We start from the raw sequence: 27,237 nt of genomic DNA, 5'->3' as shown, positions 1-27,237 counted from the left end.
GTGGTGTTGTATGTTTATTCTTGGTATAGATGACCGCATGACAGACAACAGGTGAACAGGTGAATAGGGTTCAATGTCATGACGACTAAACGAGACAGAAGCACGGAGCTCCGGATTAAACCCGTCACGTGTTAAGAGACACAGAAAGGTAAACCATATTTTATCTTTGTCTGCTGTTCACGTATTTAAAAGGAAACAACTGTCGGTTTAATTATAAATACCCTCCACCCCGCCTTTATTTATTGCCATCCCGATCGAGGCGCAGACTACCGTCATAAATCGTTTGCGCCCATGTCTTCAAATTTCTGAAACGAAATGGACACATATTCTGCTTGTCATATTATGAGCCTCACAATATGGCATTACTCAGAGTATGAATAAAGCATTGGGCAGAGACGAAGGCGTAGGTTTGTGGGGAACAGTGTGTATCTCCGTGTGCTTCTGCGAGGATCACACATTTTTGCTTTAATAGTCACATGATTAAGGCAGAGTCTGTCTAATCATATTATCAGTTTCTATGTCAGTACCAGTCTTTATATGAGCAAAAATCTACATGAATCTGTAGCCTAAATGTTTTCTAGGTTGTGTGGTGAATTATATCAAACTCTTATTATTCTCCATAATAATTTCAAATCAGGTTTTAATTGTAAATTTGTTTTTGATAACCAAATTTGTTACGTGGTTATGAGGAAATAAACCATTAAGTGTCATAAAAAATGACCAGTCCAGTTCTTTTTTTCAAACTTATTTTAAAATTAGATTATATTCGTTTGGGATTAACCTTTGACTGACAAGAATATTCTTTCAGTGTTTTTGAAAATGTCATCTACTTGTATTTCCAGTTTGTTTAGTAATTTTTAATGTAGAATAGAATCCACTCGAACAATTCACTCTCTTTAGCTAGATGTTAAAATGTCACCGTAAGATTATTAAAAGACTAATTGTCATGTACAAATGCAAAACACATGCACCAACTGAGGAACAATGATCATGGCAGTCCAGAGGCAGTCCATCCCATACCTGTGTACCCTGTTCATGGTCTTGGGGGGCCAGAGCTTGTCCTTGGTCAACGGGCAGGGTACACCCTAGACAGATCTCTAGTCCGTAAAGACAGGAGATCACTAGCAGAATAAGAAAATTCAACAAAGAAGAAGCTCCAGTTAGATTTGTTTGAATGCTTCTTGCTGTGAGGCTCTGAGGTGATGCTGCTAACCTCCTAGCCACTGTTCATTCCTTTAACAGAAACTTGGTGGACATGTGTACTCACTACTTTCGGAAATATAAAATATGAATCGACCTGATGCCGGCGCTTAAATAACAAACAGTTGAATATTTTCATAGTCTAATCAATAAGCTGTTCAATTTCGTAATTTAGACAGACATAATTGGAGGACTTCTCTGCCTCGGTGGGGGCATGCACTCGCTTTAAAAATAGGTATCAGATACTGTTTATGTAGGGGTTTTGTGATCCTTTCACTCTGAATGCTGGTGTCATTTGTCAGGTGTGAAATGCTGTCTTGTTACATATAGAACACTGCCAAAGTCGAGCTATTTCTGTGTATGAGGACTCATGGGTCCAACCCTGGAATTACAGTAAACACAGCTTCCTCTGTACCCTGCACAGTCATCACTCCACCCAGCCTTGACTCACATTTCACCTTGTTTTCAGAAACTGGCGTGACCTCCCTGCTCTATTGATGACCTAATTTACTCTTTACTAGCTCTACTAGTATCAGATTATTTATCCCTTACAGAAGCTTTGGCATTATAACTATAACTTTTTGGTTGTGAATGACTAGTTGGTTATGATCTTTTGCTACCTGCCTGTACCAATTCATTATTCTCAAGATAGAGTAGGTCATGAGTAAAGTCAGGCAATGTTTAGCTAAAGTCAACATTGTAATTTCAGATGTGCTAACTTCCATCAGTGTCATCATATTGCTCCTGTTGCCTGCTATTCGCACAAGACTCGTCTGTCAAAGTTGTGCTGTCAGATTTCTGGGGGCACTATGTAAAAGTTACCGTAAATGTGGAAAGTTGCTTTAAGTACTAATGTTTTACCTGGGAAGTTTAAGATCTCCAGTGTTTCCTCATTGCAACTTGATTAGATTTACGATAGCACCTCCTAATTTCCTGTTTTACTGAGCTCCAATTTGGTTCTTTGTCCTTAGTTAGTTCTTCCACTGATCTGAGCCCATAGGTAAGGATGAGTCCAGATGCTGATGATGACCAGGTATTGGTCATTGATAAACATTTGATAAATCAAGAGGAGGGCTAAGGACTTCTTTCAGACATTCATTGTCTCCGGAGATTGCATCTGAGGATGGTCACACTCTTTGTGCCAAGCTGTCATTGCAGGATTGTTCTGCACACAGTCAGTATGTTTACATGAACTCCATACGCTTTAGTATTTGTCCTTACTGCAAGTAAAGGCAAAAATGGGATTAAGCAATTTATGAATAGGGTTTCATTGTTCGTCAAGGTTACGTGACACATTGCATAGTTGCAGAATGAGGCGTGTCCTCCTATTACAGCAAGGCGCATTGAAGTATTATTGTTCATTATCAGTTCATTTTTAACTTGGAATGTTAAAACATCAGGTTTGGAACAGGTTTTGGCTTGGAGAATGTCCCTCTCATTTGACTTTGTTTAATGTGGCAACAGAGATCACTGTGCTGCCTCAATGCTGAATAATGTCACGTCATATTTTCTCTAAAAAAGCCTTGTCATCATAGCGATCATCTCGTGTCATTAAATGAAGAATCCTACTCTGCAGCATTCCTCCCTGATGGACCCAAATTAGCTACTGGTGTTTCCTGCTTCCTTCATTCTTACCAGCAGACAGGGAACAACCTGGACTGTCTACAATGAATTCCTTCATTGTGTCAGGCTTTGTTCACACTGACTTTTAATTTCGATTACAAAGCATGAAAGTATTTGTATTGACAAGGTACATTATAATGGCCGTGTGTGTGTCTGTGTGTGTGTGTGTATGTGTCTGTGTGTGTGCACCTGTGTGTATGTGGTGCTCTGTAACGATGACAGATGCTTATCTTACAACATCAGCTTTGGGCTCGGAGAATGTCACTCTCATTTGACTTTGTTCAATATGGCAACAAAGATCAGTGTGCTTAAATGAAGAATCCCACTCTGCAGCATTCCTCCCTGATGGACCCAGAATGGCTGCTGTTTTTTCCTGCTTCCTTCATTCTTACCGGCAGGCAGGGAACAACCTGGGCCGTATCCAATGAATACACTGCACATCAGGCTTTGTTCACGCTGGCTTTTTATTTTGATTTACAAAGCATGAAAGTATTTGCAGTGACAAGGTATGATATGACGCTATGTGTGTATACGTGTGTGTGCACATGTGCCTGCCTGTGTGTATGTGGTGCTCACTAGCATTGAGAGTAAGAGTGAGAAATACTGAAGAAATGTTTAATTGGACCATCTTAAGGTCATCAATGAGTGTTTAAGGAGGTTATGATGTTCATTCAGTCCTTTGTTCATTAAGATAATAACACATGCAGGGAACTTGTGCTCTTATTTTTTGTTTTGTTGAAGCTGTACTAGGATGACGTCCTGGCCCCACTGACAGCTGATAAGTGTATAATAATGTACAGTTTTACATTATCAGTTGTTTTTCAGTACAACATTCAGTTCTCATAACAATAGTGCTCCTAGTGCAGATATTCACAAGGTTAACCTGGGTTCGATCGAACCCCAGGGGTTCGATCGAACCCCAGGGGTTCGGTGAGTCATTCTCAGGGTTTTGCAGGGGTCAAGACACAAACAGTATAGCCCGGTTCACACTAGCAATTGACTGCCGACAATTTGGCAACACACAATTTTTCTTCGCCATGTTGGATTACAAATGGTAATGGTGGGTTTCATCCCACCCTAGTAAATAAAACAACATCCATCTTTGATTTTTACAACTATGTCAAATCCTATTCGTCTCCAGTCTCCAGTTGTGTATAGATTGAGGATTATTGGAGTAAAACAAACATTGCAAAAATTGTCCTTTGACATTTGTTTTCTGTGTTTATGAGCCATGCTGAGTGCCAGAATGAGCTCAGTCGAACATGAAACATGGGGGCAAGTGTAGATGTAATGTTGGACCACTTCCTTGACATGAAGCTCCACTATTCTGTCCATCAAAACCCAACAATCCAAGGATGCAAGACATTTTTAAGACTTGTTGTCTCCGCAGGGTGTGGGATTTATATAGATGTACATATATGTGTGAATGCAAAAGCTACCAATAGCAGGGCCTTAAAGAGGGGTCACGCAGGTGGGACCACAGCTAGGCAATGGAGCAGAGAATAGTCAAGACAAAAGAGTGATAACAGACCACAGCTGTGCCTACGCAGGTAAATGGAGCAAGTGGATAAATGTAGCAAGTTTAAAACTGCCAGAATGCAGAATAACGGGAAATGAGAGCTAGGCTGATAACGCTAGCAACCGGGACCCAACTGCCTTATATGGCCAGGGAAGTGAATGTGAGGAGCCATGTGGAGAAATACCAATAAAGAAGAGGCGGGTTTCCGCCTCTTCTTTATTGGTATTTCTCCACATGATTTTGTGTGCAACTGATGCACTGATAAAATATATACCTAAGTTTTGAAGAAATCACATTTTATTTTTCTAATTACAAAGGGTTCGGTGAATGCACTGATGAAGCATGCAGGGTTCAGTACCTCAGATAAGGTTAAGAACCACTGCGTTAGACACTTCAATATTTTTGTCAGTTTCCATAGATAAAATGGAGCCTGTGGCAATGGAAAAACATGTATGTTTATCCCATGATCAATCTATCAATAGGTGCGATTTGGTCCAGATCCAGTTACATTTGTATACTTTCTTCATCAGGTTATGTAACAGTTGAAGGTTGAGGAAAGATGTTTGCAGTAGAAATGACAGTGATAATCCCATCCTGCCGGCTCTGTCAGTGTTAAACCTCCACCCTTTCATTTTGAACAACAAAGAGAGAGGACTGAAATCACCCAGGGTCATGACCTCATGTTTACAACCTCTGACCAACCTCTTTGTACAAGTACATTTTGAGATATTAACTTGCTTTCATTAAAGTTAATGTTTACATGTTTGAGCAAATATACAAACAATCACATACAGCAACATCCATTTCTGTCCATTTCAGACTGATGTCTATTTTGCTTAACTGATGTTGAAAAATGACTCATTGACTTGATCAGCCCCCACCTCTGCCTCCTGATTTACTTGAATGGGACAATACTTGCTAAATGGGTACCTGCATCTGGAAAGTGGACAGTGATTGACTGTGCAAAATGTTTTTAGTTAAAATAGAAAATGGATAATAAGATTAAAACTTTTAGTTTAAAAGTTATTTACATTTTTAATTCACTATTTCAGGGTGCTCGTTGAGTATAGCAAAGGACGTAAATTAATTGAGTCTCCTTAACCCTATTAATGTGAATATTGTTGTAAATATATTTAGCATTTGTTACATTTCTTTGTTTATGTTGAATTAACTGATGTGCTGTTGTCCTGTTGTGTTTGTCTGTTGTGTTTTTAGAATTATTTCATTTTTTATTTGCAGGTGAAAGACATCCAAAGATGGAGCTGTGAATGTGTTTTTAACTTTCTGCCAGAAAAGAGAAGAGGATGGGACATCCCTTGGTGCTGTTGTCTCCTGTGAGAGGAAAACTTCAATCACTTCCACATTCTGTCTTCATTGGTCCATCTAATGTTTCTCAAAGCCTCCTAATGTCTGATTGGTCCACCATTCCACAGTGAAGGCTTGCCAGCCAATCAGCCCCTGCCTGGGTAAGTGTTACTTCCTCTTCCCACCAGCTGCTGCAGTCAATCTGTGTGTGTGTGTGAGTGTGTGTGTGTGTGTATGTGTGTGTGTGTGTGTCTCAGCACCCGCTCTTCAACCCCCTCCCTCTTTTTTCCTTTACAAAACAGCGTGCTGAGCCCTCCTTTCCACCACCATCCCCCTTTCCTCTCACACATGCACATTGGCAAACATGCTTTCACATATTCCTGCCACATGAGGCTCAGCAGCAGCCTGCTGTGTGTGAGTCACTGTGGAGAGTTACACCAGCGTGTCTGTGTGTTTGTGTGTTTTCCAGGCAAGCAGCCAGTCTACTGCAGCAAATTCTGCTTCAGCCGGGTCAGAGGAGCACAACACAAGTAAGAGAGCAAGAGAGGAGAGGCCGAGGTTCACTGAAGCTGAAGCAGGGATTCTGCACTAGGTAATAACTTGATCTTGTGTTTATTGGTAGTTAGTTACTCTCACACATATACTTATTGTCAGGGTGTTGTGTTTGCTGTGGTTTTGTCTTGGCTTGCGGACAGCAGATGTCTTAACGTGTGAGACATTGTTTTGGGATGTATCAACACTTTTTGTGCAAGGACTTGACTTAGATGAAGCTGTTTTGTTGTATCTTTGCATGACCTAACGCATAAAGTCAAACAAAGTCCTTTAAGAGCAGAATCACCTCTTAGCATTGTCCCCAATCGTCAGCAATCTCAAACTCATGATGCCATATGCTGCTAAATCCCTGCAACCTTCTAGAGGAGGGAAACGAGAAACAGACAGACAAATCATATGTGTCTGTGATAGAGGTGGGCATAATATATCATATGTTTATATCTTTGTGCAATTGGAACACTTCAAAAAAGCAACACCCGTACAGAAAATACAATTTTCCAAAAGCATTTGTCGCTGTTGCTTCAGCTATTCTGTGGTGTTGTTTGTGTTTGTGTTGAAGCCATATACATGAATAGAGTGTGTATATATGATGCTTTGGTGAATAGAAGTATGCCAGGAAAGGTTCTTCATTTTCAGAATGCTTAACCCCGGACGATGGCATACCTGATTACGTCGATTACAAACACTCTCACTGTCGTCAATTTATCATGATTTCAATATGATCACATGATTTAGAATTAATGAACTCATTGCCCTAATTGGATTAGAATTTACATGTTAACATGCGTGTAAATGCTCATGGAAGTGTGGAGTGACACAAGGTAGAATAGTGCAATGCATGTAACATTGTAGGAAGTAAGTATTAATTTTAGATTTATAGTGTAAACCAGGGGTTGGGAACCTCCGGCCCACGAGACAGACCGGCAGATGCCAACGCAAATTTCGAAGAGCCAAGGGTGGAACTGCGGTGTAACAAGCTGCCATACAGCTGCAGTGCACACCAGTGGAAATTCACAGTGGAAATCTTGAGCCTCAAGTTCTTTAGGCTAAACCGGTGCCATAAATCAGAACTTGCATAGAAGTTCTAATTACATGCCTGAGTCAAGGATGGAACAGACATTAGATTTTGTTCTCTGTTCAGTTGAGCCGTGATATGGTTTATTGTCTCCATGGTTGTAGCATTAGTTGCTCTGTAAGCAGCTTGCAGGCCTCCTGGTGGGCCGCAAGCATGAGGATTCAACTCAGAGAATTTATAACAATACATTTACCCTCACTGCCTGTTTCCAACAGGAAACAATGTAAACAAAGCCATCTCATGCTGACCCCTGGGGCCTGTACTACGAAGGAAGCTCAACACACTTGGGCCTTATTTTGCATAGGCTTGACAAAATCCAAACCCCACAGTCAGGTTTAATCGGTATCACGCTGCTGCTAATCAACAGACTTTGTTTAGGCTGGTCTTCTTAATGCAGAGACGTACGTGCTTCGATAAAAGTTGGTGGGAACAAGGAGAAGGGAACAAGATGGAACGGTCACATGCAGATACCTAAGTCAAGTCAGAGAAGTCTGTCTCTGTCTCTGTCTGTGTGTGAGCCTAATTGTTGTACTTGCTATCGTCTCATTCATTTATAAATGAAAAGTATTGGAATACAATGTGTCAATGCACTTAGACAACCACTGCCTTAAGATTGCTCCGTCGGAGACTTGCTACGGTAAACAGAATGTACTGCCAAAGCGAACGTTTCCCAATGTGCATTGCAAATATAGTACAAGCAATTGAGATGTATCGGTTAATTGAGTTGTTTGCTTAACCCCTGTAAACGAACCGCTCCGTTGAGCGATTGGCGGTCTCGGATCGGTTGATTTGGTCCGGACCCCAAACGAACCGATGATTTCGGAATAAGTGCTTCAAACATGCCAGGTCTGAATACAGTACAACCTTAAGGAAATACCATAACGTATGCTCCACCACTTAATGCATTCAAAGGCACGATTACAATCAACAGACCAGTTATTTATATTTTGGCAAATCAGTGATTGGGACAACCAGAGCAGAGGCACTTTTACAGAAACCTTTTTACCCAAATGCATGACAGTCGCCTGGCCAAATTCACATTTTGAATTTTTTCAGACGAGGTAAAGAAGTACTGTGGTAACGCCTCTTTCAATGTAAATGTTAAAAGATGCTGGTAGGTGTTTATGATTGGGGTTTATGACATTATTTATATTTATATTGTTTTATTTCTGGTTGGCATGAGAAAACATGAGAATCCTTGTGGCTGTTGACATTACATTGCCACAAGCATTACATTACATTACATTACGATCATTTGGCAGACGCTTTTATCCAAAGCGACTTACACTACATCATATTACCACCCTTCACAGAGGGGGGAGCAATTGAGGGTTCGGTGCCTTGCTCAGGGGCACCTCGGCAGGGACTCGAACCGGCAACCCTCCGGTTCTTAAGCGGAAGCTCTACCCACTCGACTACGGCCTCCCTACTCCCCCCTTGACATTTTCAATGAAAAGGTCAATAAGTCAAATTTAAGATCATGAAGTTTGTCTTTTCTTTCTTAAAGCCTTGTTGAGATCCAAAAATCCAGATAATATCCCAGGCAACCAAAAAGGCTTTTTCCATATATGAGAGATGATGCTTAGCAATATAAACATATGATTTTGTGTCTTATCAGTATCTAAAACATGTTTCTGTTTGTCAGTGATCTCCCCCAACATGGCGGTGCCCCAGAGGCCTCAGTCTTTCCAACTAGCTCTTCCTAAGCTAGCATCGGCTGTTGGGTCTCCTTTTGGAGCCAAGAATGACCCTCTGAAACAAAATCTTCAAGGAAAGAAGGTTTACACCTCAGACAAAGACGTTGATGCTGCAGAAGATGAGGCAATCGAGTCGGATTTATCTGTGTTTGCAGACGCACCACCTGAGACCTCAGAGAGCGATGTAGAGGATGTAGATTCAGAAGTTTTCAATTTGGAGGCAAATTCAAAACTTTCCTTCCTGGACAGCTGCTCAGAAAGAGGCTCGGTAGCGGAGGAGACGGTAGAGGAGGTTGAGGAGGCTAGAAAGAAGTCTGAAGAGGAGGAAGCAGCAGCTAAAGAGAAAGCTGACCAGAGACACCAGCTAGCCATAGAGGAACTAGTTCAGTCTGAGAGGAATTACCTACGGATGCTGCAGGTCAGCACTGTGACCATCAGGAGCAACCTGCAGAAACTACAGGTAAGAAAGGAATATGAGTTCATGGTTTTAGTCTGAGGTTTTTAGATTTTAATAATTCTGATTATTATGATTTGAGCTGCAAATTTAAAGAAATATTACCAGTTAATGTCATTATTACACTGATTACAGAGAAAACAAGAAGTGTCGCCAGCTAACACATGTTTTTTTTAACAGAGAAAAATAAGATAATATAAGATAAGATAATCCTTTATTCGTCCCACAACGGGGAAATTCACATGTTACAGCAGCAAAGTGAATAGTGCAAAGCAATAAAGGGCGTTAAGATAACAATAAAATAAGAGCCTACCAAAAGTATAACTATTCAACTACGTACTAGAAAAAAATTGCAAAAATGATTTTTATTTAATATTTTTAGTTATTTCCTTCTTTCATTGCTGTACAGTGCCAGCAGGAGGAGGAGCTTTTTTTCTTCATGATGTTGTTCCTGATGTATTTTTGATGTGTTATTGTGTCAGCTTCACGACAGTGAAACACAACTACAACACTTGAGTCAGGTTTAACCAAAACTACTTGGATCAACCAGTTTCAAAAATGTGGGTTGCCATTGAGTGTCTTTGGCAACTATTGACTTGGTAAGGTTGTTTTGGGTGCTTTAGTTGAATAAACAACTTTAGAAACCTAATAACATATGTAGAGGTGCAAGAAATAAAGTGGTTCCTTTTCTTTCTTTGTATCTATGATCACAGTTTCATTGCGCAAGGTGCCTTAATCCAAAATGCTCAACTCATCAAGAGTTGACAGTGGTATAGTCAAGTCAATTTTATTTGTATAGCCCAATATCACATACAATGTCTGAAAGGGCTTTACAGACCCACAACATCAGAAAAAACCCGACCCTGCCCAAAGCTCTCTAGGAAGATGAGGAAAAACTCTCGAAAAAAACCTTAATGCAGTGGTTCCCAAAGTGGGGGGCGCGCCCTCTAGGGGGGCACAGAGCTACTGCAGGGGGGTTGCACGGCGTGGGATCGGAAGAGGAGCGATATGAATCTTTGTCTCGCTGATCAGCCGGCCCGTATTGTTCTGTATCGGGGGACACATGAATGGAGGGGCGCGAAAGAAAAAGTTTGGGAACCACTGCCTCAATGTATAAGAAAAAAAGGAAGGGGAGGGGGGGTGAGATAACGGAGGGAGCACCCTGGCATCCCTCTGGGAAAGCAGCCGTCTATCGCTGAAACAACCACTGAGCCACAGAGCTGACCCATGGACCCCACACTCGGGTGTGGGTTGGCCAATCACTCTCCTGCAAGTAGGAGACTGTGCTTTGGGCCCATTTAGCAGATATCAAAATGCACTGAGAAGAGGTGTGTCTTTAGGCGGGATTTGAACATTTCTAGGGACCCTGCCACAAGTGTAGGAAGTGCGTTCCAGAGAAAACGAGCGTGGTACAAAAATGCTCCATGTCCAGAGGTCTTCATCTTGACCTTTGGATTGACAAGCAGGCCTACCTGCTGGGATCTTAAAGATTGTGCGGGAACGTAATTGGTAATAAGGTCAGAAAGATACACTGGAGATAGGCCATGTAGTATCTTATAGGTAAGAAGTAAGACCTCAGAGTCAGCCATGGCACTGATTGGAAGCCAATGTAGCGACGCAAGGACTGGTGTGAATTGATGGAAGTTTTTGTTAGTATTCTTGCTGGAGTGTTTTGAACAAGCTGCAGCTTTTTATGTGCAGAGGAGTTCAAACTAGAAATAGGACATTGCAATAATCCAGTGTGGAGGAGACAAATGCATGAATTACCTTTCAGCATTTGCTTTGCTAAGAAACAGTCTGATTCTTGAAATTTTCAATCTCTGCTTCTTTGGCCCCAAGATCAGTTTTATTGACGTTAAGAAGCAGGATATTTTTTGTCATCCAGCCTTTAACGGCTAGAAGACAGGACTCCAGGTTGGAGGTCCCACAGAGGGATTAATGGAAACGTACAATTGGGTGTCCTCCGCATATGAATGAAAATCTATGCCGAACTGACGAATTGTGTTTCCAAGAGGGAGCATATAGATCGCATATAGAGGCAGTAACTCAGTGGGTAGAGCTTCCGCTTGGGAACCGGAGGGTCGCCGGCTCGAGTCCCTGCCGAGGTGCCCCTGAGCAAGGCACCGAACCCTCAATTGCTCCCCCCTCTGCGAAGGGTGGTAATGTAATGTAAGTCGCTTTGGATAAAAGCGTCTGCCAAATGATCGTAATGTAATGTAATGTAATGAAAATAGTAATAGGCCCAATACAGAACCCTGTGAAATGCCAAATTTTACAGGGTAGCGAGGCAAATTGGTGCTTTTTAATGAGACAAAATGAAACCTATTTGTTAGGTAGTATCTTAACCAAGACCACAAATGCCAATGTGATTCTGAAGGCGGAGGAGTAGGATATTATGATCCACAGTGTTGAAGGCTGCACTTTGATCCCAAAATAGCGGCATAAACAGCAGTGAGAAGTAGGTCGTTGGAGACCTTTGTCAGCGGTTTCGGTACTATGTAGAAGCCTAGATTGGTACAGGTCAAATAATTAATTTGAATCAAGGTAGTCAATAAGCTGATCTGCTACCAGACGCTCGAGAATTTTGGAGAGGAAAGGAAGATTTGAAATAGGTCCATAATTGTTTGTCTTTTTGTTTGCTTTTTTAGCAGTGTTTTGATTACGGCCGTTTTTAAGGCAGCAGGCACCAACCCCGTGGAGAGCGACTTATTTATGACATCAAGCAAAGAGGCCTCAAGCACTGGGCATAGATCCTTAATAATTTTAGCAGGGAGAGGATCAAGCAAGCAGGTAGTGGGCTTGGAGGAGGCAACTAGTTTGGTAAAGCTGGCCAGTGAGACGGTCTTGAAGCGGCTTAGGATACAGGACAGAGGGTCCCTCATAGGCGCAATGTTAGTGGGAGTAGAGGTGTCAGTTAATGTTTCATCATCAATCTTGTCCGTAAAAAAAGTCCATGAAGTGGTTTGGTATGAACTCAGAGCTGACTGTGGCTGCAGGTTTGTTTGGAAGCTGTGCCACTGTGTGGAATAGGAATTTGGGGTTGCTCTTACTGTCATTAATTAATTTTGAATAATAGGTCATTCGAGCAGATCAAAGTGATTGTTTATAATCTAGTAGGCTATCAGACAAGGCATATAATTGGCATAATTGATGTAACTGTGTTGCAAATCCGTGATTGAGCAATTTTGAGAAAAGGTTTTGCTTGATTGAAGGGTTGTGTGACCGACTGCAGAAGCTTTTTTTCACCTATCCTCCAATTATTTTTTAAACAAAACATCACAATTCAAAACTTCAGTCTTGTGTGCCCCCGCAAAACAGTGTGAGTCAAATTTGGAGTGGTAATAGGTTCCTGTCCCGTGTTTGAATTATTACAGTGAAGTGAGCTTTTATTACATTACATTTGGATAATAAAACAATAAAAAGCAGTTATTGTATGTTGAATTGTCACAACAGTATCCAGAGGTACTGTTGTGCTGAAATTGCATGGTGGTGTTTATTATTATTGGCTTTCATAACCTGTGAGTTATTGACCATCACTTGTTTATCATCTTTGATTATAGTTCCCAAAATAAAATGAGCTCTCATAAAACAGAAAATAATGAGGTTATTTGGGATGGCAGGAACGGGTTAGGAATGTGCACAAGGACGATAAGCCACTGAGCAAATGGGAGATGAGGGGGTAAAGAGACTGAAAGGACTATGGAGTGGAAGTTAAATTACAGGGAAACCAGTGAATAGGAGACTGGAGGGTGAGATGGACATTTAGAATAAGATTTCTCTTTTAGTACAGTGCAATTTGGACAGAATGGCTATGTGAGGTAATGAAAGATGGAAAAGAGAGTTATGAAAGAATATATTGTAGGTAAAAGAATGTGATTTCTAAACACACACCTTTCATTTGTTTTTATTTTGTGGCAAATGGCTCTCACTTTTCACATGTGACTGAGAGACGAATAATAGGTGGGGGGAGCATGGAGGAAGGGCCGGGCTGGGGAAAACAGAATAAATGTGGATGAATGATGCCATTGTCAGACAAAAAGTTGTTGATCTGTTCTCTGCAATGTGCATATTGTTCTGTCTGCCATCAGTGAGCATGCCCACTCTTTTTTCATTAGAGGAGAATGCACATAGTGCATGACGCACACATAGCTGAATCAATCAACCAGAAATCTTGTACTCCAAAGCAAGATGTGATTGCAGTGTATACTGTATGTAATTCTCATGAAAACAAGTCCCATGAAAACAACACCAATACCGTGTGTGTGTGTGTGTGTGTGTGTGTGTGTGTGTGTGTGTGTGTGTGTGTGTGTGTGTGTGTGTGTGTGTGTGTGTGTGTGTGTGTGTGTGTGTGTGTGTGTGTGTGTGTGTGTGTGTGTGTGTGTGTGTGTGTGTGTGTGTGTGTGTGTGTGTGTGTGTGTGTGTGTGTGTGTGTGTGTGTGTGTGTGACCCAGCCTCCTCCTGCCCACCTGGACAGCATGTTTCTCTACATTGACGATGTGATCAGCGTGTCGGGTCGACTCCTCAGCCTGCTGGATCAGAAGAAAGTTCAGCCAGGAGACCCTCAATTCCTGGAAGCACTATGTAAGACAAATTCCTATTGACTTTTAATGTGAGGGACTAACAAAAAACATTACAAAAACAATAATTTGCAGCTCAAATCAAACGCCTAAGCTTGCAACAACCACACACTGACACATAGAGGACAAACACTCACTTGCTAACCTCATACTTGGTGGCTGTGGATTGACATCAACATGTTATTGAAGTGTCTAGGGATTGATATCACTGGACTGAAATAAGAAATAGGAGATGTTTTGCTGGTCATCTGAAAGTTCTGGTCAGTTCTACCTAATGTGGTTGGTGGCGCATTTCCCACTGCGGGATGTGGATCTGGGCTCTCTGGGCTCATCTCCATGAACCCTGGGTGGGACGCTAGTGACCTGCCTTTAGTGCTGAAGAAGCCTTTAGATGAAAGGCAAGCTGCTTTCAGTGCAGTGATTCCATTTTCACTTCAGAGACACCTTATTAACTGAAGGTCTGAGATGAACCCACCCATTGCCTTCTTTATCCCAGTATACCTGTTGTATAATATGTAGAATAATCTGCTGTTTATCTAGTTCACCTCACATTCAATGTCCAAGAATAATTTCTGTAGGTGTGTCTGCAATGTTTCTAGAAAGAGCAAACATGCCATAGTCACACAGAAATTGGTTCCTAAAAGTAAATTCACACTGTGACTGACTGTGAAAGTACTAAAGCTAAATCTTTTGTCTTCTCTACAGGTGATTCCTTCCTCAGCCTATCTTCAGACATCGAAGCAGCCTATAAGGAATACCTGGCCAACTACAACAACGTTACAACAATGGAGAACAGTTATAAACAGAAGAAGGCTCTGTGGAATGACATCGTCAAAGTCATAAAGACTTCAGCGTAGGTTTATGTCATTTTGTATTATTGCATCATACTTATTACCTGTACAGGCTTTGTAGAGGGGGAAGGATTGGGATTCATTTTTCCTGGTAGTGTACACTTAATCCTGACCTCTGACCTCAGACCAGGGGGTTTCAAATTTGGCCATAAATATAGAATGTCAAAAATTGTTCTATTATCTAACATAGACTGGCTCTTATATCAGTCCCTTGAAGGCAACATCTTGTTAGCATATTGGTGCTCTGTTATTTTCCCTGTAGTAGCCTGTTATTCCTCCAAATCTCCAGGCCCGACATAAACGCCACCTCCCTGAGTTTCTTCCTGGTGATGCCGATGCAAAGAATGGCCCGTTACCCTCTCCTCCTGCAGACCATCAAGAGACACACAGACCCCGCTCACCCAGCATACGCACTCCTAGAGACGACTGCACACACCGCCATCGCCTTGAACTGTCACATCAACGAGTATAAACGCTTCAGAGAAGTTGGTAAGTGGTGTTTCCATTAAGACCTTACGACTGCTTTCTACTACCAAAGGAGCTAAGTGGACTCAAGTGGCCGAGAAATCTTTATTCAAATGTTCAGTAAATCTGATAGTAAACCTTTGAAGTGAAGCTACAAGCAAAGTAACAAATGATTTCTAAGTTAATATTCCTGTTGCAGATTTTAACACCTTATACACATACACACATTTGTAAATGCTCTTTTGATATAGAGGTGTCAACAGGTCTTGCTGCAGTATTAGAAATGCTTTGGGTTAATTCAAGATTAGCTGACCTTCATGTTGTTGTTTGTAGCCGATAAATACAAAAAAACAGAGACTCTGACCATCAAGGACAAGATCAACCGACTGAACAGCCACAGCATTGCCAAGAAGACCGCCAGGCTCAGTCAACATTTCAAACACGGGACTGGAATAGCACCAAAGGTAAACCATCCAAAACTGAATGCGATATAGTCCCTTCATTTTCTAATACGTCTCTGCCAGTCAGTAGCAACATGAACCAGTGAACTCAGTAAAACATTGAAATTGATATCTCCATGTTTTCACCCTGCAAACACAAAGGAGACACCTTTTGTAATGAATCCATGGTTTTTCCCCTTTAACTGTTCCACTTGTTGTAAGTGAAACATAAAAATCACAGTAAGACACCTGGTTGATAGGTCAGTTTATCATGGGACTGTGATGGTTTGGTGCTCATATGGTTTTGCTCAACAGTCAAGGAATAAACAAATGACTCCCTGTTTTCTCTGTTCAAGCTGGTGGATGAGGAGTTTGATGCCCTGGAAGGTTTATTTTCCGTTCTGGAACATGGAATCCTGGAACTTCTCGAGAATGTGGAGATGTATCTGCACCACCTACAGGTAGAACTGCTAAACTACCACAGCTTCTGACACGCTGGCTGATGCTGGTATAGAAATGCAGTGGGTTTGCGTCATATGCAAGAGAAATTAGTGTATTAGAGTATGAATCCCAGGAAGTGTTGAGCAAACACTCTTATATTTAACTTGCTAGTGTTTGGATGCTCTTGACCCTGGCCCTAAACTTCCCAGCAGCACAGGTATAGGCCATTCACCATTTCACTTCACATCGCTGCCCATACCTTGTATAAAAGAAAGAAATCCATTTTGGATTCCTGCCCAGTTTGACAATAAAATACACAACTCTTTCTTTCAGTCAAATTTTTAAGTAAGTAAGGTTTTTCTTCTATTCTATTATGCATCACATTGCTGCATGTGTATGAGTCATCATGTGTAAACTCAAACTTTCCCCCAGACCTTGAAGCCAAACACATGTTTCTGTGTACCTTTCCACTTCCAACATTTTCCTGAAAGATGTTTTTCCTCTTTCTTTCTATTTCTGACCAAAGTCCTCAGCTCTGAACAAACATCAGCACTGTTGACTCTTTCTTTTCTCAGAATGTTCTTCACTTGGAGAAACATCACTCCTACTTGTTGGGCTAAACAGCTGATGTTTTTGTATTTTGCATTTGATTTGACTTGTCAGTATATAGTACACTAAATATTGCTGCTCAGTGCTTCCCCGCAGAACTTTATATGGTACTGAACAACAACTAAAAGCAACAAACTCAGTTGTATAATAATATTGAATGTATACTTTCACAATCTGTGGATTCATCAAAAATATACACTTCTTTCTGCAGGGATTCCTTTCCTGTAAAACAGAGGAATTTGACCTGGATATGGATGGAGAGAAAGAGGCTATTTGCTACAAGGAGATCACTACCGCGCTCAGACAGTGGATACTTCCTACATTTGTGAGTCAACTCAAAAGCGTTCAAAAGCGTGAGCAAAGTCATGTTCTCTGTTCTTTCATCAATCTCGGAATAAGTACATTGTTGTCACTGAGATTAAACCTCCAATGTAAACCATTTTTGCTTTGTGATGGAAAGTGCGTCAGCAGTAGTAGTGACCCAAGTTTCCACTGTAAAGCCTCATCTTCATCAATGGGAAGCAAATCAAAGTGAAAAACTTATTTCTGGTTTTTGGACTTTTATCTGTTGTTATCCTTCACACTTTCTTGAGCTTCTTTCACACGCTCAGCTTGGTAGCCGCATCATGTTGCTGCTAAAGTACAAATAAAAAAATTCTGTTTCTCAAGGACCACAGAGCCTTATGTTCTTTGCTCTACCCAAACCTGATTAAGTCACAAGAGTTCACTTGTTCAGGAGTTGGTACCTCCCATATCTTGACTAGCTAAACACTCCTGATTTAATGAAAATATGCAGTGCTGAAGTCCCAAAGGACCACGATTATGAACGACTGATGGGCAGTACGTCTGATGGACAGCTGAGGGACAGAACATGAATGAAACACAATAAACAACATCAGTGCTATATACAGATCACCTTCTTTCAACTCTTGTATTGATAATATCTACACTTCCTCCCTCACCCCAGGAGAAAAGAATGCGCACACTGATATTTAAGCCTCTGTGTGCACTCCGGGACCTCCTGGTGGGCCCGAGGAACCTCATCAGGAAGAGACTGGACAAGCTGCTTGACTATGAAGTGATAGAAGCCAAATCCTCTCTGAGCTACGAGGAACAGGATGTGGCCAACACATACAAGTAGAGAAAGATTAACTAACTGCATGGTCATAGGTTCTTCAGAAATTGGGTGATCCATTTCACGTGTTAACATTGCGGATCTGGTTCCAGCAAAAGCTCCATATTAAAGGTTTACATGAATGAATATTAGTCTTTGACCTTTCATTCTCAAATATACTTTGGTTCCTAAAATAGTCAAAAGCTAACACATTTTTATTCAATAATACTGTATTCTTCATTCTAAAATGGTATCAAATTCAAATCCAGATACTGCAGTCTTCATCTTTTCTCCTTCTCTTTTCCCAGGACAATCAACACATTACTCCTCAATGAGCTCCCTCAGTTTAATGGTTTGGCTCTGCAGATGATTTGGAGCCATTTAGGAACATTCAGTTGTTTACATAAAGATCTCGCCTCAGACATGGAGCAACTTTTCCAAGGCTTTGCTCAACAGGTACACAAAACTAAAACCACTATGTCGTATTATTCTGTGAGGTTTTCTACATTTCAAATTGTCATAGCATTTTTGTACGTTTCCCATTCTCAACCTCTTGTAGCTCCCGCACAGCCCTCTAAGCCCCCGTGAATTCTGGGAGTGGGCAGAATCTGCTGTGCTTGAAGGAGCAAAGAAGCTGGAGACGGTGTGTCGAAATGTGGAGGATACGCTCAATGCCCCCTTTGTTCAGGTTAGCGCAGATGGAGCGAGTGATGGAGCCATTGTGTCTAAAAGCAGCTTGTTTTCGTTTTTGTCTGCAGAATTTGTTTCATTTACCTCCTGGAAACCCCACAGAATTGCAATATATACAGTAATCGTGCACTTGTCAGGTACTTGTCACTCACCTGGATAAACGTTTCCCTTGTTACAACATAACACTAAAATGAAAAGCTGTGCCAGTCTGACAGAGGATTCATATATAGATAAATACAGAATATACGAGAGGAAGCAGTAAGTGTGGCTCCTTAATATATTTATATTGCAGCTCATAAACATACAGTGTGTATAAGATACTGGGGCATTAACTACCAGACAGGAGGCATTATGAATAACCTCAAGTGTCTTTGTCATCAGCATACAGACTGAATAAAAGAAATAGAGATCTGGTGCCTAAATTTCGATTCAGAAACTCTCTCCTTTCCCAAACCTAGCTCTACCACGCCAAGAAGTTAACACCTGCTATTCAAAGACGATAAATCATATGCACACTTACCTTCGCTACAACGGTGATCAGCTATGATAAATCCGCTTTAGCAATCCATATGCATAAATTACCCGTAATCTGCCCATATTTCTTTGCGGCTTAACATCAGCGCTCCCTGAAATGCATATGCATTAACTCAACCATGCGAATTTTATGGTTGTCTCTTTTCTCATTTTTTAAGCACAAACTCCCGCTGCACCACGTTAGTAAACAATATGGACAAACAGCATTTGTCTCCTTAAGGTCTATAAAAGCCCCACAAAATACCTTAGTAAATCTGGCCCATAGTGTGGATATCGCAGCAGTTCTCTCTAGTAATCAAACTCTATAGATATGTAATCTGGATAAGTGTTGTGACCATAAAGTACCACTGTATTCCCCCGCCCCAACCTGCCATTTAAAACAAAAGTCAGCCTATGCAGTGAGGTCCTAGTTCCGTTTTCTCTTCAGTTATACCTTAAGCATCAGTTTTGTTATTAGCTAACATCTGACCATGTTTATTTTTGTCTCAGCCTCTGAGCCCATCGTCGCAGCGCCGTCTGAAGCAGCTGACAGACAAACACGGTTCTGGAAACATCTACCAGGTGATGAGCGCGGTGGTGAGCAGTCGGGACCTGGACCTGAATCTGGCCAGAGGTGAACTGGTGGCGATCATCACTAAGGTGGACACCCGGGGAGATAAACGCAGATGGCTGGTTGACGCAGGAGGTAAAACCAAGCATTCTGCTCACACAAGCCATCAATCATCAAATAGTAATAGGAGTACAATGTTTGTTGTGTCACGGCAATGAAGTGAAAATGCGAAATGTAGGCAGGTTCTCACCAGAAATGGGGACTACTTTAACCAAAACTAATGGACTCACTCAATGACCTTGTAGGGTGGGGAACCTTCTGGTGTGAAGACGGCACATCAGCCAGGAGAACAGGAAAGCAGCCGGTCTAAGGGTCGCAACACTCAGAGTCAGCCTACTTGGGCACGACACACGACACAGCTTTTTGTGAACATTATGGAAAGTCTATACTGTTGTGCGCTAAAATTGTCAGTTGTCCACCTCATGGTCATGAGCAATCAGTGCTTTTGAGCTCAACCCAGCATTTTCTGAACCTGTAACTAACCTGGAGGAGGAGCTAAGAAATGGTGGATTAGCTGTTGTTCTGGGATCAGAATCCAAAGGCTCTCATCACTCTACAGTATCTACTGTAACCTGGACACTAAAAAGAGATATTCCTGCTCTTTTAAGCTTAAGTTTTTGTTTTCTTTAACGGTTCAGATTTTACACTTGTAAACTCATTGTTTACTGACAGAAATATACAAAACTAAACTATGAATCTTCTGTTTACGACTTGAATGTTTGTGTGTTCCACAAAGGGAGAAGAGGCTACGTTCCTTGCGCCAAGCTTATTCTCTATCACCAGCCTACAGAGGACCCGCCCCCTTCACCCCACCTTCACCAGGCAGAGGACATGGGCGGAGTCAGAAGACACTCCTACACCCCGGAGAGCCGACCAATGACAGCCATGAACCTGCCCTACTTCCAGGTGAGATTGAGACTCAGACCTGTAACAGTTTATGCAACAGGAACTGGTTTGCTCAATAATTGAAGGCACGCTGGTTTTACGATTAACCCCAGTGTCACCCCTCTTGTTCTATTCCCACATTTCCAGAAATCTTCACTGTTCTACGATATCAAAATGACTTTAGGACATAGGTTAGTTTAATGTTAGATTTCTTTCCGGGTTAGGGTTTAAGTTAGACATGTAAGTGCTCGTGGTTAATGTTATGATAAGGATGAAGAACAATTAAACTGAGCTTCCTTCAGTTTAACGGTTTGGCTCTTCAGATGATTTGGAGCCATTTATGAACATTCAGTTGTTAACATAAAGATCTCGCCTCAGACCAGCACCCATGCAGTCGGGGAGTGGTCAGATTCTGCTGCGCTAGAAGGAGCAAAGAAGCCGGAGACGGTTCGTCGAGACGTGGAGGATACGTTCAACAGCCCCTTTGTACAGGTAAGCAAGTACATTTTTTCATTCAAACCTTTTCAAATGTAACATAAGTGACATGTAAACCAGTAGAACAGCGACATGTCCAGTGTCCTTCAGCTTTGCAAGACTAGCTACAGCCACCCAGATTGATTCTGCGGGCCTGATTTAAGTCTGATGCAAATGACCGCCCAGGCTGCAAATTTCCGCACCAAAGTCGTTTTCAATTTAGCTGGATATAAACAAAGACGAATTATGTTGAGGAGCACAGCCACAGCCAGTTGACTGGGGCGGCAGTAGCTCAGTCAGTGGGGCTTTCGCCTGGGAACCGGAGGGCCGCCGGTTCGAGGCCCTGCCTAGGTGCCCCTGAGCAAGGCACCGAACCCTCAACTGCTCCCCCCTCTGCCTAGCTAATGTAGTAAGTGTGCGCTGGAATGAGCCAGTAATAAGACGGCTGCATGGAAATACGTTTTGCACTTTTATTAAGCAAATTTTATGGTTGCCTGTTTTCTTATTCTATCAGCACAAACTCACGGTGCATCACTTTAGTAAATAATATGGACAAACAGCATTTGTCTCATTACGGTCTGTAAAAGCCCCATAAAATACCTTAGTAAATCTGGCCCTTAGTGTGGATATGCACCATAGAAAGAAGTTCTCTCTAGTAATCAAACTCTGTAGATATGTTCTTGATAACGATCATTTTAATGCCTTTAAGTGTTGTGACCATAAAGTACCGCTGTATTCCCCAAGCTGCCTTTTCAGAAAAAAGTCCATGTCCTGCATTTTTTTTTTTCCATTCTTTAGGTTTCAAGTGTTTGGATGAAAGTAGATGGGAGGACTTATCTTGGATTCTATTTAAACTTTATTTAGAAATTTCCTTAGGAGCAAATGTTCAGTCAGGTCCAGGTTCTGGGTCCTTTTCATTTTTAGTTCCCTTTATCTTCAGTTATACCTAAAGTATTATTCTTATTAATAGTCTGTGGCTAACATCTTTCCATGTTTATTTTTGTATCAGCCTCTGAGCCCATCGTCGCAGCGCCGTCTGAAGCAGCTGACAGACAAACACGGCTCTGGAAAGATCTACCAGGTGATGAGCGCGGTGGTGGGCAGTCGGGACCTGGACCTGAATCTGGCCAGAGGTGAACTGGTGGCGGCCATTACTGAGGTGGACACCCGGGGAGATAAACGCAGATGGCTGGTTGATGCAGGAGGTAAAACCAAGCATTCTGCTTGCATAAATATCAAATATTTATCATCAAATAGTATTAAGAAGAAGAGGAGAAGAAGAAACTTTATTGGGTGAAATGTTACCATGCACACACATCAATCTGAAATTTGTCTTGCGTGACCCTCTTAGACACACACACACGCATTACAGAGGGGTCAGCGCGTAGGCAGGTTCTCACCAGAAATGGGGACTACTTTAACCAAAACTAATGGACTCACTCAATGACCTTGTAGGGTGGGGAACCTTATGGTGTGGAGACGGCACATCAGCCAGGAGAACAGGAAAGCAGCCGGTCTAAGGGTCGCAACACTCAGTCAGCCTACTTGGGCACGACACACGACACAGCTTTTTGTGAACATTATGGAAAGTCTATACTGTTGTGCGCTAAAAATGTCAGTTTTCCACCTCATGGTCATGAGCAATCAGTGCTTTTGAGCTCAACCCAGCATTTTCTGAACCTGTAACTAACCTGGAGGAGGAGCTAAGAAATGGTGGATTAGCTGTTGTTCTGGGATCAGAATACAAAGGCTCTCATCACTCTACAGTATCTACTGTAACCTGGACACTAAAAACAGATATTCCTTCTCTTTTAAGCTTAGATTTTTGTTTTTTTTTACCTTTCAGATTAAAAACTTATAAACGCACTGCTTTACTGACAGAAATATTAGATTAGATGTAAATGTATACAAAACTAAACTATGAATCTTCTGTTTACGACTTGAATGTTTGTGTGTTCCACAAAGGGAGAAGAGGCTACGTTCCTTGCTCCAAGCTAATTCGCTATCACCAACCTACAGAGGACCCGCCCCCTTCACCCCACCTTCACCAGGCAGAGGACATGGGCGGAGTCAGAAGACACTCCTACACCCCGGAGAGCCGACCGATGACAGCCATGAACCTGCCCTACTTCCAGGTGAGATTGAGACTCAGACCTCAGTCTTTTACGTGTGTGTGTGTGTGTGTGTGTGTGTGTGTGTGTGTGTGTGTGTGTGTGTGTGTGTGTGTGTGTGTGTGTGTGTGTGTGTGTGTGTGTGTGTGTGTGTGTGTGTGTGTGTGTGTGTGTGTGTCAATGGAAAGGTCCAACCTTGTAAATGGGTCGCTTTGCTACGGGTCCTGAGTTAATTTCCACAATGTACCTCTTTGAGCTGTGATGGTGTGTGTGCCAAAAACGTGTGTGTTATGCGGTTCATTTACATGAGTAACACAAATGTGTGAGAGGACAGCACCTTAGCTAGTAAATCTGTGATGGATCACACGTGAGCGCACACGTGAGAGGAAGAGATTTATGTAATGTGCCTTTATACCGGCTGTTAAAGTGAATGATGGATCCAGTGACCTTATACATTTTCATGCCCTTTTCTCTCCACTTCCATAACCAATGACCCTGAGTCTGCTCATATACCGCCCCCTCCCCACCCCCAATCTATTTGTCTCCGTCTGGCACTAATTGATATTTTCCCCCTCTAAAAAACTGAACTTTGAAAATGCAGGTTTTGGCTTTAGTGCAGTGATTCTAATCCCTGGACCTCATCACCCATAGAATTGCATGTGCGTTGAGTCAATCAAGAGCTAGAAGGCAGCAGACCATCATTACGTGACGCACTTAAATGGAAATGTGAGCCCTCCGCTGGTTAATGATCATGACCATATTCCATCAGTAAGATGGGCTGTGTAGCTGCGTGGATCTGAATTTCTCAATTGCTGGGATAAAATAAAGCGGTGTTCTGCTTCTTCTATTATTTTGAATGAATTCATAATGTTAAAAATGAGTTCAATTCAATTAGGAATGTAACTAGAAGCAGGGGTCTATGTGAGTTCTTTCCATTTTTGACTCTGTCGTCTCTTCTAGGTGTTAGCAGCCTATGACTTCACAGCGAGGGGAAACCACGAGGTTTCTCTGCGGGCCGGTGAGCAGGTGCGCGTACTTGAGGCTCACGACAAAAGAGGGAACCGAGAATGGAGCCTTGTAGAGGCAAGTGGGGGACAGAGAGGCTACGTGCCCTCCAACTACCTTACCATCATGCCTGCAGAGACCTGGCAACCCAGCCACTTCCAGCCCAACTTCTAGGAGGAAGGGAAGGAAGGCAGTGGGAAAACCAGCACTGTTGGTTTGTAAAGAACAAAGTCTGCATTTTTGCCCCAAAATATGTATTTTCAGTGCAAAATGGATGACACCTCTTTTATATTAAAGCATAACGGGAAATTTGTGCTTTTTGAAAATCTGCACATAAGGCGTAATGGGAGCAGGCTTGAACCATTAAAAATGCTCCTCACTCTATAAACATTAAACAAGTATTTAGTTTAAGAACGTCACATTTAATGTAAACAGCAAACTCATGAAAACAATCAGTGCCAACATGGATGCATAACTTGTGCATATGAAAATAGTTTGAAATGGCTCCAGCCCACAGAATGTACAGTATGTGATGTGCTTATCTGCTGAGGCGGACACTTTCTTAACCAGCATCTCCTAACTAAAGGACAATCCTCAAGTTGCACTGCAAACTTTTTTATGTCCTGTTTATTATTACCAAGTAGCCAAAATGTCACCACTACTTAGCAACCCAAGACGGTGACAGAATAGTGTTCAGTAAGATTTAGGGAGCAAACCTACTGTCTTTCATTTAGAAAATGGAATGTAAAGTGCTGAATGTTTGTGTTTGAGTCTCATAAGCTGATTGCAAAATTCACTTTTCTCTTCTGTGCCTATTAGGACAACGAACCACCATTTTGTTTTTGTTCTCTCAGCTCACAGTAGAACAGGCCGAAAGGGACTTTTAGAAAATAAAAAGAGTTGCCCTAAAGGAGAATGACTTCAGTAGTATTTTACTTGAGAGTCTTCAGTATCTCTCAGCTTTCGCTACATTTTGGAGTGACATTCGTAACCTGCTGAACCTGATGAACAGCAAACACACGCCTCACAGACATTCTTCCTCTTTTGCGCGTTCAATGCAAGCAGAGTGACACAAAGGGCCATGTCTGTGCTATACATTAGATTTCCATATTAATAACATGTCAAAAGACAGTCTGGACATGTAATGATATGTGTCACCCTGACAACCTGTGGCTGCAACTGCAACGGCCATTGTATTACCAAAGGACATCGATATTATACATTATCCGTGTCCCTTTTCTCCTTGTTTATGCTGCAGTGTAGGTGTGAAGGCAGCGGCCCAGAGCTGCTGTTCGTTCCATCTGATTGTCAGGGCTGAGCAGCAGCAGCAGCAGCAGGGACAGACAGAGGAACGCTTAATACTGTGAATACAAAAACAGGGATTCCACTCGTTTGAATCTGTTCAAAAGGCAGCTATCGCTTTTGTACTTGATGCTTCTTGTCCGCTCATTTATACCTAACTCACAGATCCCAAGCTTCTCACCCTCTTCTTCTAGACTCAACACCCACGTATCCATGTTTGTTTCCTTTTCAATCACAGTTACATATTGTGTTTAAGCATGACAATTGTCCTACAGGTACACTGAGAGAAATTAGTGTCTGCTGGTATGATGAGATGTTTTTTTTGTGCCTAAATGAAGCTAGTGTTTTTTTTTGATTCCACCACTAGATGGAGTAAGAGACCATGGTTGGATATATTTGATAACAGAGCCTGTGTTTCACTATGTGTGTAACTGAAGCGAGCATCTGTGTGCGCATGCGACTTAACTATTGTCAGTATTAGTGCTTGTCTTACTGCACAGCCGAGTGATAATCCTGTGTGTTCTTATTGATATTGGTCAGTTTACCTCTGATTGTTTCTAACCTCCTGACAAACCAACACGTTTTTGATTTGTTGTATAACATGCTGATCTGTTTTTATCATCTCAACTTCTTTTGTAATTTATCTTTTTTAACTGTTTAATTGTTGTTTTTAACTTATTTGATGTTGCAGGGTTACCTTGAAATGAATCATGAAGTTTTTCCAAAGATACAATGTATATAATGCACACACTCTCAATGGATGGGAGTGTGTGCAGTGCAGCAGTAGTATTGAGCGGCCTTGAACTAACTTTGTGGCTTCAATAAAACTAAAGAGAAATCTGTTTGGTGTGTTCAAGTTCTTTCAGATACAAACCTGTCTCAGAAACCATTGGGTTTTGGAAATTTGGATTGGATTTTTGGAAACATGTGCATGTTCTGCACTAGAATGAGAGGTGAGACCTCGAGCATAGAGCCCAGAAAATATTTCAAATGTGAGACTGATGTCATAAATTACATGAAATGCTAGATATCAACATGTGTCTATCTGATGTGTTTCAAATATGCACATTTGGTCAAAGAACCCTCAGATTTACATTACATTACCACCCATTACAGAGGGGGGAGCAGTTGGGGGTTCAGTGCCTTGCTCAGGGGCACCTTGGCAGGGACTCGAACTGGCGAGCCTCCAGTTCCCAAGCGGAAGCCCTACCAACTGAGCTACTGCCTGATTTAGTGATAACTGCAGCACCAACATGGGAAATTTTACAGTTAAACATTTAAGTTTGAGATTATTAATAGTGAGTAAAAGTGATTAAGCATGGAATATTATTTCACACAAATAACAAAAAACCTTATTGCTGAAAATAAATGACGGTAGGTGGTTTGCTGGTGTTTTGTTTGGGCTCTAGTCAGCAGCTGTCATGAAACACAGAACTAAGAACCTTTCAGTGCAGCGGAATGCAAAATAAGGAGGAAAAAAAAAAAATCTACAGTGCATATGCACACACATCTGCAGTGCTGCCTTCAGCTGTGTTTCTATTTTAGGAAATTTCAGCATTGCATGTACTGCTGACTATACGTCTATGCATTAAGCAGGTCCACAGCAAATCATTCCTGGAGAAGTAAAAGTGAGAAAGTTCTGTGCCAGCGTTCCTATTATCCTCCACATACTGTGTGTTTTGATGGTGAGTCAAACCTAAACAC

The 27,237-nt window shown here is 41.8% G+C and overlaps 1 protein-coding gene across 3 annotated transcripts; it reads left to right on the top strand.

The window, feature by feature from the left end:
• Positions 1 to 30: 30 nt before the first annotated feature.
• arhgef37 (Rho guanine nucleotide exchange factor (GEF) 37) lies at positions 31 to 26,371 on the top strand. Of its 3 annotated transcripts, XM_076148966.1 has the most exons (20): positions 31 to 148; positions 5,582 to 5,676; positions 5,776 to 5,808; positions 6,117 to 6,239; positions 8,920 to 9,431; positions 13,877 to 14,006; positions 14,708 to 14,855; positions 15,143 to 15,342; positions 15,652 to 15,782; positions 16,115 to 16,219; positions 17,020 to 17,133; positions 17,776 to 17,945; positions 18,231 to 18,378; positions 18,482 to 18,610; positions 19,636 to 19,831; positions 20,493 to 20,662; positions 21,020 to 21,133; positions 22,125 to 22,320; positions 23,081 to 23,250; positions 24,187 to 26,371. In XM_076148966.1, the coding sequence occupies exons 5-20, from the start codon at positions 8,934 to 8,936 to the stop codon at positions 24,403 to 24,405; spliced, it is 2,838 nt and encodes a 945-aa protein (XP_076005081.1). In that variant the 5' UTR covers positions 31 to 148; positions 5,582 to 5,676; positions 5,776 to 5,808; positions 6,117 to 6,239; positions 8,920 to 8,933; the 3' UTR covers positions 24,406 to 26,371. The 3 variants fall into 3 exon arrangements, with proteins under 3 accessions (XP_076005081.1, XP_076005080.1, XP_076005082.1); XM_076148965.1 differs by having other exon boundaries at positions 5,582 to 5,808; XM_076148967.1 differs by lacking the exons at positions 21,020 to 21,133; positions 22,125 to 22,320; positions 23,081 to 23,250 and having other exon boundaries at positions 5,582 to 5,808.
• The last annotated feature ends 866 nt before the right edge of the window (positions 26,372 to 27,237 follow it).

The sequence above is a fragment of the Genypterus blacodes genome, unplaced genomic scaffold, assembly GCF_046128005.1.
Source record: "Genypterus blacodes isolate CSIRO-AG114 ecotype Tasmania unplaced genomic scaffold, CSIRO-AGI_Gbla_v1 ptg000044l_1, whole genome shotgun sequence".
In the NCBI taxonomy this organism is placed as follows: domain Eukaryota; kingdom Metazoa; phylum Chordata; class Actinopteri; order Ophidiiformes; family Ophidiidae; genus Genypterus; species Genypterus blacodes.
This window is presented reverse-complemented; position numbering and strand designations above follow the sequence as displayed.

Bases quoted from the DNA above. Each gene is read 5' to 3' on its own strand.
- arhgef37 (XM_076148966.1), top strand. From the start codon at position 8,934: ATGGCGGTGCCCCAGAGGCCTCAGTCTTTCCAACTAGCTCTTCCTAAG. The intron at 15,343-15,651 runs GTAAGTGGTGTT...TGTTGTTTGTAG, and splicing joins TAAACGCTTCAGAGAAGTTG to CCGATAAATACAAAAAAACA. The intron at 17,946-18,230 runs GTAGAGAAAGAT...CTCTTTTCCCAG, and splicing joins GATGTGGCCAACACATACAA to GACAATCAACACATTACTCC.